This window comes from Pan paniscus, chromosome 4 (assembly GCF_029289425.2).
Source record: "Pan paniscus chromosome 4, NHGRI_mPanPan1-v2.0_pri, whole genome shotgun sequence".
Classification (NCBI taxonomy): Eukaryota; Metazoa; Chordata; class Mammalia; order Primates; family Hominidae; genus Pan; species Pan paniscus.
In genome coordinates, this window is record NC_073253.2 from 10,658,324 (window position 1) to 10,673,255 (window position 14,932).

The 14,932-nt window shown below is 39.0% G+C and overlaps 1 protein-coding gene across 1 annotated transcript in view; it reads left to right on the top strand.

Moving 5' to 3' along the window:
• MARCHF6 (membrane associated ring-CH-type finger 6) overlaps nucleotides 1–14,932 on the top strand; it is an 87,057-nt gene that overhangs the window by 63,457 nt on the left and 8,668 nt on the right. The window contains exons 20-24 of the mRNA XM_003821953.5: nucleotides 204–273; nucleotides 1,261–1,442; nucleotides 3,044–3,178; nucleotides 9,526–9,615; nucleotides 12,185–12,317. Coding sequence (XP_003822001.1) covers nucleotides 204–273; nucleotides 1,261–1,442; nucleotides 3,044–3,178; nucleotides 9,526–9,615; nucleotides 12,185–12,317 — 610 coding nt within the window. The remainder of the gene's footprint in view (nucleotides 1–203; nucleotides 274–1,260; nucleotides 1,443–3,043; nucleotides 3,179–9,525; nucleotides 9,616–12,184; nucleotides 12,318–14,932) is intronic.

Here is a 14,932-nt window from a genome sequence, read left to right on the forward strand (position 1 = left end):
ATGTGAGAATGGATACTTATTTTCATTTTGGCCTAAATCATAGGTAATTTTACTGAAAATAAAAATTTTATGTGAAATTGCAGGAAACCTGGCAACGCAAATATAGATGATTTCTTTTTAATGGGAAGATTGTGTTGATTCTTTGATAAAATACATTGAGCACGTGTTCTCTATTTATGCACTCTTTATGTTTTACTTTGCAGATATTTCTGTTGATTGTCTTCATGTGTATAACATTACTGATTGCCAGCCTCATCTGCCTTACTTTACCAGGTATGAGCTTGTGCTAGCCTTCAGCTAATAGCATCATTAAGGTTATTTATTTAGCTATTTGACAGAGTCTTGCTCTGTTCCCCAGTCTGGAGGGTAGTAGTATGATCATAGCTTACTGCAGCCTTGAACTACTGGGCTCAAGCAATCCTTCCACCTCAGCTAGGTCTATAGCTCTACTTAGGAATTCAAAAAGTATAGTACCATATTAGGAAGACAATCTGTAGGAAAAAATATACTGGAAATTTGGGTCTTGCTGTTCTCTCTAGCCTATTGAGAAGTAATCATATAAAGTAAGTTACTAAATTATGTAAATGGTCTTATCCAAGTGATTGTTGTGGGATGCTATAGAGTTTATTCCGAACAACTTTTTGTATGAGGCACTCCCTTAGACTGCTCTCAAATCCATTTTTCACATTCCAGTATATTCAGATAGTCTTAACTTTTTCTAAGAAAATTAATATGGTATTCTTTGATTATTGTGCTTTAAAATGTTATTTTGCCCACTCCTTATTAAAATAAGTTTAGTTTTCTGTCTTGATGAATGAGCCAATTGGAAGATAGTTACTCTAAATTATTTGTAATGTTTCTACATATTAAAAGTATTGACATCACAAATAAGAGGAAGAAATTCCCCACTTTTGTCCTATTATTTGCATAACAGTTTCATTTGGTGATAAAAACAATGAAAACATTAATTCCCTCAAAAGCTTTTTTAGACCTAAAAGAATAAGTAATTGGCATGACAAATCAGAGTGTATGTCCCAGTAGAGCTCGCCTCCATTGAACTTACCTTGTTTTGGTTGTGATTTCATCAAATTGTGTACTCTTTAGACATTGTGATTTTTGTCTTTTGTTTTTTTGATGAAGACATTGATATATCGAATGTGATATCTTTTTCCTAATGTGAAAATACTAACATAACAACATGAAGATGACAATTCTCTTTACCTAGCCACATGTCTCATTTATCAGCTTTTCTATTTTCAGTATTTGCTGGCCGTTGGTTAATGTCATTTTGGACGGGGACTGCCAAAATCCATGAGCTCTACACAGCTGCTTGTGGTCTCTATGTTTGCTGGCTAACCATAAGGGCTGTGACGGTGATGGTGGCATGGATGCCTCAGGGACGCAGAGTGATCTTCCAGAAGGTTAAAGAGTGGTCTCTCATGGTATGTGTTTGTAATACAAGACTGATCTTGTCTGTTAGGAATAGTGAATATTTTTCCAGTCATCTTAAATTTTTTTTTTTGGCACATTTATTTCCTTACTATATTGTTTCAAGAGAGTTGATTTTTTGAATTAGAAGAAATACTCTTTCAAGATAGTGGCTTTCTGGTTCATTCTTGTTCAGAGTCCTACATTCAGATATATGAGGTTTAAAAGAAAAACAGGCTGGGCACAATGGCGTATGCCTATAATCCCAGTACTATGGGAAGCTAAGGCAGGAGGATTGCTTGATCCCAGGAGTTTGAGACCAGCCTGGGCAACAAAGCAAGACCCCATCTGTATTTTAAAAAGTATATGTATATAATATATTTTTACTGGATCATTTAGTAGCATGTTTTTCTTTATACACGTGCATGCACACACCTACACATGCTTATATTACTTACTTAAGGGCCTTACTGGACACTTTGTAACATTATTGCTCTCAGTAACACATATGACTCCCACAAATGTAGGATAAAAAAAAATACTGTAAGATGATTATCTGAGTGCAGTGATTTATGTCTGTATGTGTGTAATGTTGGCTGCAACTGGTAACTATGCTTAGGTTACTGCTTACACCTTTTCATTTGTATAATCAACTCTTAATTTTTTATCGATTTATATTTTGATTTTGATTTCATTAGAAGTTTAATATCCATTTAATATTAATGTTGAAGAAAAATGTAAAATCCATTTTTATAGTGAGAGATTCATTATATATTATGGAGGGGTATAATTGCTATTTAATCTATAAGATAATGAGACAACCATATTTAAAATACAGAATCCAGCTAATTCCAGTTTTCATTTGATAGTCTTCCACATTATTAGAAAGTGCCATATAGAGAAACAAGTATTTTGTCTTCCACACACATCATATTTAGTCTCTTGTTGAAACAGGTGTGTTTTCTGAGGCCACCTGAAGTAAAAGAGAGGTCATCAGGATCCAAGGCCACTTTAAATCATTTTTTTTTTGGTCAGAATTTCATCATTACTCTTTTATAATGTCTCCTCTCTGTGTCAGCTTTATTTTCATTTCGCCATTTAGTCCAGTTGCTAGAGCTGCACTGTCTGGTATACTAGTCATGTGGCTAAATGGCTACCATATTTGACAGATACAGGGTATTTCTATCAGTATGGTAAGTTCTATTGGACCATGTTGTTCTTTGAGGGAGCCAGTTTGATCAGCTTTATTGATTACTTTAGGATTGTGCAGAGCCCTTCCTGTATACCAGTCCACCTCAAAGTTCACAGATCAGCCTGTGTATGGGTGGGCCACCGTTGGAGCAGGGGCCTTGGCCAGTCGGTAGCTTTTCTTGGGCAAACAGAAACCTAGTCCTAAGAAATGGATTGTGAGAAAAAAACAGCCCAGCCAGCTGTGTGCTTTTTATGTAAGAGACTTGAGTACCTGCAGATTTTCTGGATCCTAAAACCAGTCCCCGTGGATACTGAGGGATGACTGTGGTTGCTCTGTTAGGCATCAGTCTCAAACCTCAAAATGGAAATAGAGTTTGGCTCAGAAAGATCCTCTTTAATGATGTGGGCTCCTGTTTCCTAATAGATCATGAAGACTTTGATAGTTGCGGTGCTGTTGGCTGGAGTTGTCCCTCTCCTTCTGGGGCTCCTGTTTGAGCTGGTCATTGTGGCTCCCCTGAGGGTTCCCTTGGATCAGACTCCTCTTTTTTATCCATGGCAGGTAAATGTATGTCTTTTGCTCATGTTATTTCATTAAGGATTTGAGATCAGAAAATAATCCTAGCCAGGCATGTGGCTTACGCCTATAATCTAGCACTTTGGGAGGCTGAGGTGGGAGGACTGCTTGCACCCAGGAGTTCGAGACCAGCCTGGGCAGCATGGCAAGACCTAGTCTCTATAAAAAATTGGCTCATGCGTCTGGTCCCAGCTGCTTGGGAGGCAAAGGTGAGAGGATCACAGGAGGTTGAGGCTGAAGTGAGCCGTGTTCATGACACTGCACTGTAGCCTGGGCAACAGAGTAAGAGCCTCTGTCAAAAAAAAAAAAAAAAAAAAGACAAAAGGAAAAAAATATAATTTTTAATTATTTTAGGTGATTTTAAGCAGCTGGTTTAGAAAGACTAATTTTTTTTTAATTCTAGGAACTCTTATAAAATTGTTTAATGCTCTTTAATCAATCTTTCAGAATATGCAGGTCTTATAACTCCTTTAAAAGTGCTTACTTTATAGGTTAAAATGTTACTAACCATTTAGTCTTCTCTAATACTTGAAAATACAAACTAATAGTCATTGATTTTTGTTCACCTTTGAGGTAGAGTGAATTGTCTTACTCCTTTTGACTTGGAGGCTTTAATACTTTTGAATTATTATAGCATGTTTTCCCACAAAGTCACAGATTCATTAAAAAGAGTATCCTGGCTGGGTGCAGCGGCTTATGCCTGCAATCACAGCACTTTGGGAGGCCAAGGTGGGTGGATCACCTGAGCTCAGGAGTTGAAGACTAGCCTGGACAACATGGTGAAATCCCATCTCTACCCAAAATACAAAAAATTAGCCAAGCGTGGTGGTGTGGGCATGTGGTCCCAGCTACTCGAGAGGCTGAGGTGGGAGGATCTCTTGAGCCTGGGAGGCCGCGGTTGCAGTGAGCTGAGATCATGCTACTGCACTCCAGCCCGGGCGACAAGAGTGAGACCCTGTCTCCAAAAAAAAAAAAAAAAAAACCAAGAGCATCCTGAGGGAACCCATGTAAGTCACAGCAAAGGTCTTAAAGCTCATGGAAAAAGAAATGGAACTTTTCTATTGTATTTAGAGCCTGAGGTTTTTAACATCATAGAATTAAGATCTCAAGTTCTTAGTAGGTATTGGGGGAAAAGAGCTAGGTATTGACTTCAGTCATTCAAAGGCTTTTTAGCTTTGTTTTTATCTCTTAGTATATTGCAATGGATTTTTCAGAAAATGAAAATTATTTGGCCCGTATTTCCCTTTTTCTGCTTTCCAGATGGAGAACCTCCACAAACTTCATTTACCCGAAAATTTTTATTTAAGTGCTTTTAATGGTGTACCCACACCCTGGATTGTATCACCCAGATGAAAATGAGGCTAGTGCAGTAATTTTCCTGAGGAATTTACACACTCTGATGGGAAAGCTAGACAGGTACACAGGTGTTGTGTGGTGTGATTAGGGGAAGCACAAGGAACTGTGGCATTGTGTAGGAGAGACATTTAATCTAGCTTTGGGAGTTTCAGGTATGGTTTTCCATAAGAGATAGTATCTAAGCCAACCTAACTAGTAGAGAACAGAGAAGTGGGTAAGAAAGGAAGAAGTATATTCCAGGAGGGAGATGGGCAGACCTGGCTTGAGACAAGGCATGCATATGTGGGGAACTGCCTCCTTTCTAGTCTGGTTCATAGACTAGAATAGGTGAGAAATAAGTAATACAAAGAAGTACAGAACTGACTTGTGTTTTGATTTATGACTTTTTAACTTTTTGATGGTTGAAAGCGATACACATTCAGCAGAAACTGTACTTTGAGTACTCCTACAGCTATTCTGTTTTTCACTTTCAGTATAGTATTCAGTAAATTGCATGAGATAGTCACTACGTAATTATAAAATTACATAGGCTTGTTAGGCCTCAGTTATACTACAAGGCAAAAAATAAAATAGGTTTTGTGTTAGAAGTTTTTGCCCAACTATAGGCTAATGTAAATGTTCCGAGCGCATTGTGATAGGCTGGGCTAAGCTATGATGTTCGGTAGGTTAGATGTGTTAAATGCATTTTTGACTTACAGTGTTTTCAATTAAAGATGGGTTTATCTGGACCTAACATCATTGTAAGTTGAGGAGGATCTAATTAAGCATATGTTATGCCTTTCTGTAGGAGCCGTATTCCAGAGTAGTCAAATAGTATCTGTAATTGAAGGAAAGAGCTACCTTCTTTTTTTTTTTTTTTTTACAGAAAAATGCCAGCAAATCAAGGTAGAGAGATTAACACGATTAGAAAAATACTATTTTGCAATACCTAACAAAATAATTGATTATAGCAAGGATTGTTAATGGATGTTGAACCCAACAGATGAAAGGTTGATCAGTCTTCAGTTGCTATTGCTGTGTAACAAGTTATCCCACAACTTTGCGGCTTAAAACCACCATTTTAATTTTGTCCATAGAGTCTGTGGGTCAGATATTAAGACAGGGCATATAACTTTGCCTCTGCTTTGTGCTATCTGGGACTCAGCTGGGAAGATTCAATGGCTGGGAATGATTTGACAGTTATGGATGGAATCATTTGGCTGGAAACACACAACTAGTGGAGGGGTCAGGCTGACAATACCCTAACCCAGTCAGTGATCACTTAACAGTGTGAGAGTTGATGCTTGTTGTTGGTTGCTACCCATCTGGGGCTGTTGACTGGAGCTCCTATATGTGCCTGGGCTGCTTCATAGCTAAGTAACCTCAAGGTATTTGGGCTTCTTATGTTGTAGTTCAGGGAAATGAGTGACCCCACAAACAAGAAGCTGCATCATCTTTAATGACCCCATGTCAGAAGGCCTACAACATCACTTTTCAGTACATTTTACTGGGTATAAGCAAGTAACAAATGTTGGCTAAGATTCAAGGGAAGAGGACATAGACCCCCTACCACATGATGGGAAAAGAATTTGCAGGTATGTTACATTGCAGTGTGAAAGTGGTTATTTGAATGGTGGCAAAGTGTCACCTTATGGATTACTTGATGGCTCAAAGGGAAACACACAACTAGTGGAGGGGTCAGGCTGACAATACCCTAACCCAGTCAGTGATCAAGCAAAGTACTGCTGCAAATGGGACAAACAGATACTATCTGCCTTTTAATGTTACGCAGCATGAGCCCTGGAAAAGGCCAGAGCATCCCGTGGCATCAAGGAGCCATCTTGGCACTGTTAGCCAGGCCTTAGTGTTCTCCTGTTGGACATAAACAATTTGACAGAACATCAACATCATACACTGTCACTCTGTGATCAAGATAGAGGAAGACAAAAGCAAGACCCTCTGCAATCATGTCTGAACACAGACAGAACAGGAGCATTATTCAAACCACAGAAATGACCAAACATTCCCCTTTACTGGCTAACATGATTGGTTACTGCCTCATTACCAATTACAGTTTTAGCTTCTGCCACTTTTTCTAGATAAGATTTATTTATTAAGATAACCATTCACAGATTACTCTGCTTTCTAATAGCATCTGATACAGACCAAATTCCTGCTTCTTAAATCCTCCCCCAAATCCCTAACATAAGCTGAAATCCTGTAATAACCCCTTTCTAGCACTCTTACTGAGGGGCCCCAAGTTCTCCATGCTGTGTTACTCCCTTGCTGCAATGAGTAATAAATGCAACTTGTTCTAGTCACACTTGTATTTTTGGTGGTCTTTACAGTACTCAGCAGTACTTGCGAAACCATCATCACCTTAGAGAATTCTTTGGTGCTATCAAAGTTTAAAAATGCTTATATATTATGACTCAGCAGTTTGGCTTTTCAGAATCTACTGTGAGGCATGAGCAAGGCTGTTTCTGCAAATACATCATTTTTTATAGCAAAAAATGACAAGTGATCTAGATGTCCACCAATAGAGAATGCCCAAATAAAATGTGGAATATCAATGCAGCAATTGAAAAAATGAAGTAGAGATATTTGTTTTGATATCGATAGCTCCCAGACATGTTTCTGAGTTGGGGGAAAGCACAAGCTGTAGACAGATAATGTGCAGCGTGCTATCCTTAATGTTTTGCATTAAACCCCCAAGTTTTTGAAGGAACAGTTTGCTTTTTCTTAATTCATGACTTTAAGCTACTTGCCTTTCCTGCAGCAAGTGGCTGCAGCTCTGTGGGATAGTGGGCCAGTTGGAATTCTAGCAGAGCAGCTAGTGTGGTGTGTCCTGTCTGGCAGGAGAGGACTGCAAAGCAGTGGGTTTTTGGAGAACGCGAATCACAGTGATCTTGGACCTCCTTGGGTAAACATTAATCTCATTTGGGTGTCTGCTGGACTCCCAGAAGGCCAAGAGAAAGCTGAATTGGTGGGTTGTTGCATCTTCCCTGCCTGTGAGAAAAAGCAGGGAGGCTTTCTTCATGTTCCTCAGTAGGAGACTGTTGGAGGGCTATCCCAAAGGTCTGAAGACGTAAAAGATCCTTTTGAAGCCCTTTAGGATATTCTCAGCCAGGCCCAAGCCTCCTTGAGGCTGCAGAGGAAATTATAACAAGTGCTTTATATGCAGGAGGCTCAGCAGCCACAGAAAGGAAGTTAAGGCAGAGCAGTCAGAACACATGCCAGTTTGACAGCACTGCTTGCAGAGCCATGAGCTTCCAGAGAGAAGAGCAAACACACGGACGCCGAGTGCAGTATGTTCACACGCACATACAAACAGCAGCTCTAAAGCAGAACGCAGTTGTTGTGGAGCTGTATGACATAGATTTCAGACAAATCTAGTAGTGAAAAAAGATGTGGACAGTCACCACTGGGCTGGGCTTGGAGGCTTGGAAGATGAATGGAAAGCACTGGGCAAAACGGAAGAGGAAATTGAGAAAGAGAAATGTTTTGGAGGAAACATCTAGGAGACTTAGCGTACTGATAACGGGGGTTCCAGAAGGAACAAATGTGAGGCAGCATTGATACAAAAGTAGGAGAAAATTTAACTGAATTGAAGAAAGATCTGATTCTGTAGTTTGAAGGGGCTCATGAGATTTGGTAAGATTGAGATCCAAGATAAAAACACGTAATTGGGTATATCTTATTAGACACAGGGAAATCATATGCAAGCTTCAAAAAACTGCATTGTCATTGGACTTTTTTTCTGTAGTACTGAAAACCATAAGATCAGAGAATTTATAGACGACTGGGTAAAAGGGACAAAAACCAAGCTTCCTCTACCCAGACAAAAAATCATTTAGCTGTTCACCTATCAGGGTGAAGATTGATATTTGAGGGTATTCAAGAATTCAGTGTGTGTATCAACCTCTCACCCCATTTGAAGAAGATCCTTAGAATAACCAATCAAACCAGTAAAGAAATGGGAACATTGGCCTCAAGATGGTAGACAGTGAAGAGGAGAATTAACAATCTGAGCAAAGTCCATATAAAAATGATACTACATACTTTCTATGGGATATAGATGTATAGATGCAGCTGAATGCATGGGGAAAAACATGGATGGTATGTACCAAAAGCTAATAGTGGTTATTGCTGGGGAGGGATCAGGATTTAAGGTAGTGAACACAGAGGACTCCCGTCTTTTCTGTAAAGATTTTGGTTTTATGTAAGAATCAGTCTAAATGTTACATGTGGTTTCTTTTTTTTTTTTTTAAATACCGTTTTTTGTTGTTGTTGTTGTTGTTTTAAATAAGCTAGATAGAGACCAGGTTATAAAGGGTTTTGTGTGCCTTGCTAAGGACTTCAGGGTTGTTAAGCAGGGAAGTTACATTCATGATCTGATTTGCATTTAAAGAGATACTTGGTGGTGGTGGGGAAGGGGGCTGTGGGGAGGGAGGAAGTAGTCATCACTCTGTCTGGTGGAGAGCTGGAGGGTGGGCAGGCCAAGAGTCCGTTGCACCATGAGGAGGAACCTAGTAACAGTTCCCCAGTAGAACCACAAATGCTTCAAGCTAGAAGCTATCTGTGAGCCTTTAGAATGGTTTCTTAGGCCAAACTTTGCTCCACAGTCTTAATTTGACATAAATCAGCTCACTTGAAACCAATGAAATAGCCTAAAGATAGTTTGAAATAAAATCTTGGCATTTATTTTATTTGCTTTTTGAGATATCCATTAATGACCAGACTTTCTCTAACTCTTGGGGAAACAATATAGATTTTTAAAAAATAGAAGAACAATTTTTGATGGAAACATTGAATTTGAGCTGTTGAAGAAAAAAAATTCTCTGGGTTTTCAGTACGTTAGTCTTTCGTAAAATTGTTGCCAATCCTATAGAACTTCTATTTTGATGTGAAATAATGTAAGAAAATTATACAGCCTCTCTGCTGTGTTTATTGTTAAAAAACAACAGAAATATGTTAAATGGTTTTTAATTCCCTAGGACTGGGCACTTGGAGTCCTGCATGCCAAAATCATTGCAGCTATAACATTGATGGGTCCTCAGTGGTGGTTGAAAACTGTAATTGAACAGGTAAGCAAAATCAGTTTTCAGAGAAAGACATTCTGGAATTGGTTGTGTTTACGTTTGGCAGCTATAACTCTTATTTCTTATCTTCCTACCTTGCTGAGTTTTCTACATTTTTTTTGATGGGCATATATAACCTTTTTTTTTTTTTTTTTTAAAGACAGCAGTTTTGTTTTACCACTGTAGGGGAGGAAAATAATTTTTTTCTCAACCCTTGTTTTTTTTAGTTAAAATGGAACCCTTTAATAAAAGACAACAGAAAAACAAAAGTTTATTAAAGTACATATTTCATATATACATGGAGATACCCAGGGAATGAGTAATTTCAAAGAGGTGGCTTTGAATTCCAACGAATCTTCAACAAAGAATAATAAATTTTTAGAGAAGTGACAAGATGAAGGAAAAGGATTTTGAGTCTCTAGGGGTGGCAAGTGGGGGAAAGCAAAAAATTGGCAGATGCGGCTCCTTAGTAAAGCTTGGCAGTGTTGATTCCTCTGGTGCCATCTAGAGGCCCAGAAAGGCCCAAAGCTCTCTTCAGTGGGTAATCTTTGTCCTTCATGGTGGAGGGAAGTGGGGTGGGCTACCTTTTGTCTTTATACATTTATATTCTGCTTCTAGGCAATAGAGGGAGGACGGAAAGTTTTCCTGCATCTATTCTTTCTCAGTTGCATTCAACTCAAAACAATCCTTATGCCTAAGAGGCATATTTTTAGGGTGGCATATTGTGGTTTTCTATACTCCCATGAATTTTCATCAACCACGTTTAAGCCATCCTTTATCTGAAGGTTAACCAGTAGCTTACGGTATCTAGAACCCTGGTCATAGTGGAGACAAAAATGAAAATACGTGCTTTTTTTCTGGTGAAGGTTGATATTAATGTTTCTAAGCCTGTAGTAGATTTGGAGTGGGGGAAAGGTTATTGCTCGAGGTAATAAAAGAAGGCAGAGGAAAAAACATTAGAAAAGGAGAGCTGTTTTGGCTTCATCTAGCTACATAGTACCTAAGACTATTATTGTATTACAGAACTGCCAGATAATTTGATTGTTGTGGGAATACCTTGGAAAAGGTAGACTGTGCTTTAGCACTCCGATAATAAGACTAGAAAGTATGGTAATTCATTTAAGGAAAATTTCTATCCAAAATGGCCAAAATAACAGATTTTGCTGCTACCTTACGCTTTAGTTATCTAGCAAATGTACTTGTGGGGACCCCTCTTATCCTTAGGCCAGTGCCACATAAGTAAGACATAACAGTTCTGCAGCAGTAAAGTACACCTCTTTTTGATGTATGAGAAGTAAAGACAGTAGTTAGCCAAGCATGCTCAAGAAAATCTGTTCAAAAAGTGCCTGTATTTCAAGATTTTGATTCTTAGGAGTAGGGGGGTTAGGGAGCCAGCAAATTGCAGTGTGTTTGTGTGTGTCTCTAAAGTATGGGCTAATTCTGAAGTCCACCAGGAGTGTGATGGATTGGGGGCTTCTGGCTTCATATCCCTTCAGGATCAGAGTGCAGGCCAGTACACTCTAGAATGGCCAGGTTAGCCTCTGGCCCTTGAAAAAGGAGCATGGAGATGGGATTTATTCATACTGGAGGCTGTGGAACATCATTGATCTTCTAAATAATTTGTTATCTTATTCATTGTTTTCTCTTGCGTATGTGCGTGTGTGTCTCTGTAAATTTAAGAAAAATGGTTGGAAATGGTTGAGAAACACTGGGATGCCTTGCTTCATTGATTAAAATGCATTTGGGTTAACTAGGTGTCTTTGGGAATGGCAGCATGCCTTTAAAAGGTTAAGCATGTTTGCCATTCAAATTCCGAGGTGATGGGGTTGAGTTATGCTACATTCAGTCACAGCTAAGAGAGGTTTAAGTGCTGCTGGTGAGGCAAGAGGAGAAGAAAATAACAGCCTTCTAAGCCTTGTTTCTGTCCGCACTCCATCTAAATTTTCTGTTCCCAGGGTTTTCCCATTTCCATCCATTCTTTCCTCTGCATTACTCTTGTAGAATTTTCTGGATAAGATGATGGAAATATTCTAGTAATTCTTGGACTTGCTTTTTTTATATTCACTATAGAATTCTTTCATACTAAATTTTTAAATACCTTTTGATTTGTTAAAATTTGATTTATGCAAGCTTTTCAGAAACGTTTCCTGCTTCAGTGTTTTCTCATCATACTCAGATAAAATGAATGCAATATTGTATAATAACACAATATTACATATTACGTATCTCTTACATAAGATGTATGAAGTTACTTCAAGTAATGTGGTCTTGAATGAATACCACTGAATGTCATCTGGTATTGTATAGTGCAAGTAGAGTATAAATTATTCTAGATTAGTGTCTTATTTCATCACTTAGCAGAGGTAACTGCAGAGCGTTAGTGGGTAAATACATTTCTTCAGAAACTCGTGGGCGCTATGCTTATGTTGGTATACCAGAATTTGCCTTGACTTTAGAAGAAGTAACCAGTTTGACTATTTTTGGGTTGGCAGATTCAGTTGTGTGGAGATTGCTGTATTAACTTGGAGGAATTTGTCTTGTATCTTTGTTCTAATTGCTTTTTGTAATGTTTCAGGTTTACGCAAATGGCATCCGGAACATTGACCTTCACTATATTGTTCGTAAACTGGCAGCTCCCGTGATCTCTGTGCTGTTGCTTTCCCTGTGTGTACCTTATGTCATAGCTTCTGGTGTTGTTCCTTTACTAGGTACGTAATGCTGGTCGTGGAGCCTTGAAGGAGCACTTTTATTAACATTGGACATTCTCTTTACCCCTAGTAAAAAGGATGTCTCACTCCATATGCTTTATTTGTAAATGTGAATCCAGCTAAGACAATGATTTCAAAATACCACTTTTCTTAGATTTGACTATTCTGGGTAAGATTAGAGGATCATAAAGCTCTTTGATACAGTTCTTTTCTCTACCAGAAGATAAAATTTGAAATTTACATGCTGTACAAAATAGGCAGGATCAGATTTCCTTCAGGTTGTCTTCTTCTGACTAGAAGTGCTGTGATCATATAAAATTAAGTAACAGTGTTGTTGTATTTAAGTTTTAAAGAAATGTTCTTTGGCATAAAAGATCCAAAGAGGAGATGCTAATGGGCAACACGTTTATACTGAAATACACTGTCTTGTTGATTGTGTAGTGAAGACTCCTCATAGCTCCTTAAACCCAACATATTTTCAAAATTATAAGCGGAGACTTTTCCTTCCCAAATCTTTTTCTTCTCCAGAATTCCGTCTCTCAGCAGCAAACATTATCATCGCACAAATTGCATAAGTCAGAAACGTTGAAGGCTATCCATGTCACCTTATTCTGTCCTCCATGTCCCTCTGGTCTCCAAGTGTCCCATTCTTCCCTGAAGAATCTGGTCTCTCGTCTCTGGAGCGTTTGCTCCTGACTTTTGTTGAGTCATTCGTCTCCTACCCTAACTTTGGCACCTTCCTATCTGGTTTCCCAGCCTTGAACCTGCCATCACTAATTCCTTCTCCACACTGGGCACAATGACCTTTCAAAAGAATGAATCTCATTGTACCTCTTTGGTGAACATCTTTTTCATTGGTTCCTCTGTGGCCTTTAATGCAGTCCAACCTTTTGGCATAGTTTACAAGGCTCCTCCTTTTGCTTTGATGTGGGCTTCAGTTTGACCTCACTCCATGTCATATACTCTGAGTTTTGATTAAACAACCATGGAATGGCCTCTTATCAAACACACAATGTCCTCTCCATAACTGTCTCCACATTTTCATTTGTCTTATCCATCTGCCAGAAATGACCCCGTCCTCCCTTTAACCGTGAGAGAAGAGCTTAAAAAAAACACACAACCAAACTTGCAGTGTAACATGTATACTTGTATGTTACCTTACTAGGTCAAGAAATAGAACTTTTCCAGCCCTTTGGAAGCCCTTTGTGTGTGTGCCCTTCTTTACCTTTTGCCACTGGTTTGACTTCTAATAGTCTCATTGCTTCTTAGACAGTAAAGATATTAGCCATGTGCAGTAGCTACTTGGGAGGCTGAGGTGGGAGCTTGCTTGAAGCCAGGAATTCAAGACCAGTCTGAGCAACATGGCGAGACCCAACCTCTAAAAAAAATAAAAATAAATTATCTGGGAGTGGTGGCGCACACCTGTAATCTCAGCTGCCCTGCAGGCTGATGCAGGAGGATCGCTTGAACCCAGGAGTTCAGGGCTAACCTCAGGTTGTGACACTCCAATCTAGCCCAGGCAACAGGCCAAGACCCTGTCTCAAAAAAAAAAAATTGCTCAACACAGGTTTGTATAGAGAGAGGCTAAGCAATGTATCCCTCAGTCTGCAGGATGGCATGGGAATCAGGGAACAGTTAAGCTGAGGGCCCACAGTGTGCAAACTGCATCGTTTCCTGGTTCCTTCTAAGTAGAAACTTCAAGGCTTTTATTTGGTTTGAATTGTGACTATGCCAAGTATCATAAATACCATATTAAAATGCAAATATATATTTCCTGCAAAATATATTTCAAAGCCCATTGCTTTTTAGTTTTTTTTTTTTTTTTTTTTTTTGAGAGACGGAGTCTCGCTCTTTTGCCCAGGCTGGAGTACAGTGGTGCAGTCTCGGCTCGCTGCAACCTCCGCCTCCTGGGTTCAAGCGATTTTCCTGCCTCAACCTCTTGAGTAGCTGGGACTACAGGCATGCGCCACCATGCCCAGCTAATTTTTGTCTTTTTGTTAGAGACAGGGTTTCACCATGTTGGCCAGGCTGGTCTTGAACTTCTGACCTCAGGTAATCCACCCCCCTCGGCCGCCCAGAGTGCTGGGATTACAGGCATGAGCTACCACACCCAGCGCATTGCTTATTAGTTGAATACGTCTTTAAAATTAAATTATTTTGACTCTTTAGAACAGTCTCTTTACTGGTTTTGTCTAGAGTAGGAATGCCCTATTTTCTTTTTTATTCTAATTAGCATATATTATGTTCTGCCCATTAATAGTATATAGACTTAAGAATTTGGATTTCCAACCCAGTCATTCATGTTTTCATTTTTAAAAATTTTATTGTGAGCATTTCTGGAAAGACTTTGGAAGAGAAAAAGAGTGGCAAATGAAAAATGTTAGTACCTGTTTTGCCCTGTTTAGATGCTTTATGTAATTCTTACATGTTATTCTTAGGGTAGCTTTTTAATATGTTTTGTCAACTCTGTTTTAGAAATGGGAAATTGAGGTTCATAGAGATTGAGAATCTTACCCCAAAGTCTAGTTTTTAAGGAGTAAGAGCAGCATTCAAATTTCAAACTCAGCTCCAGAGCTTATGCACAGCACACTATTGTGGTGTTTGGAATAATCCAC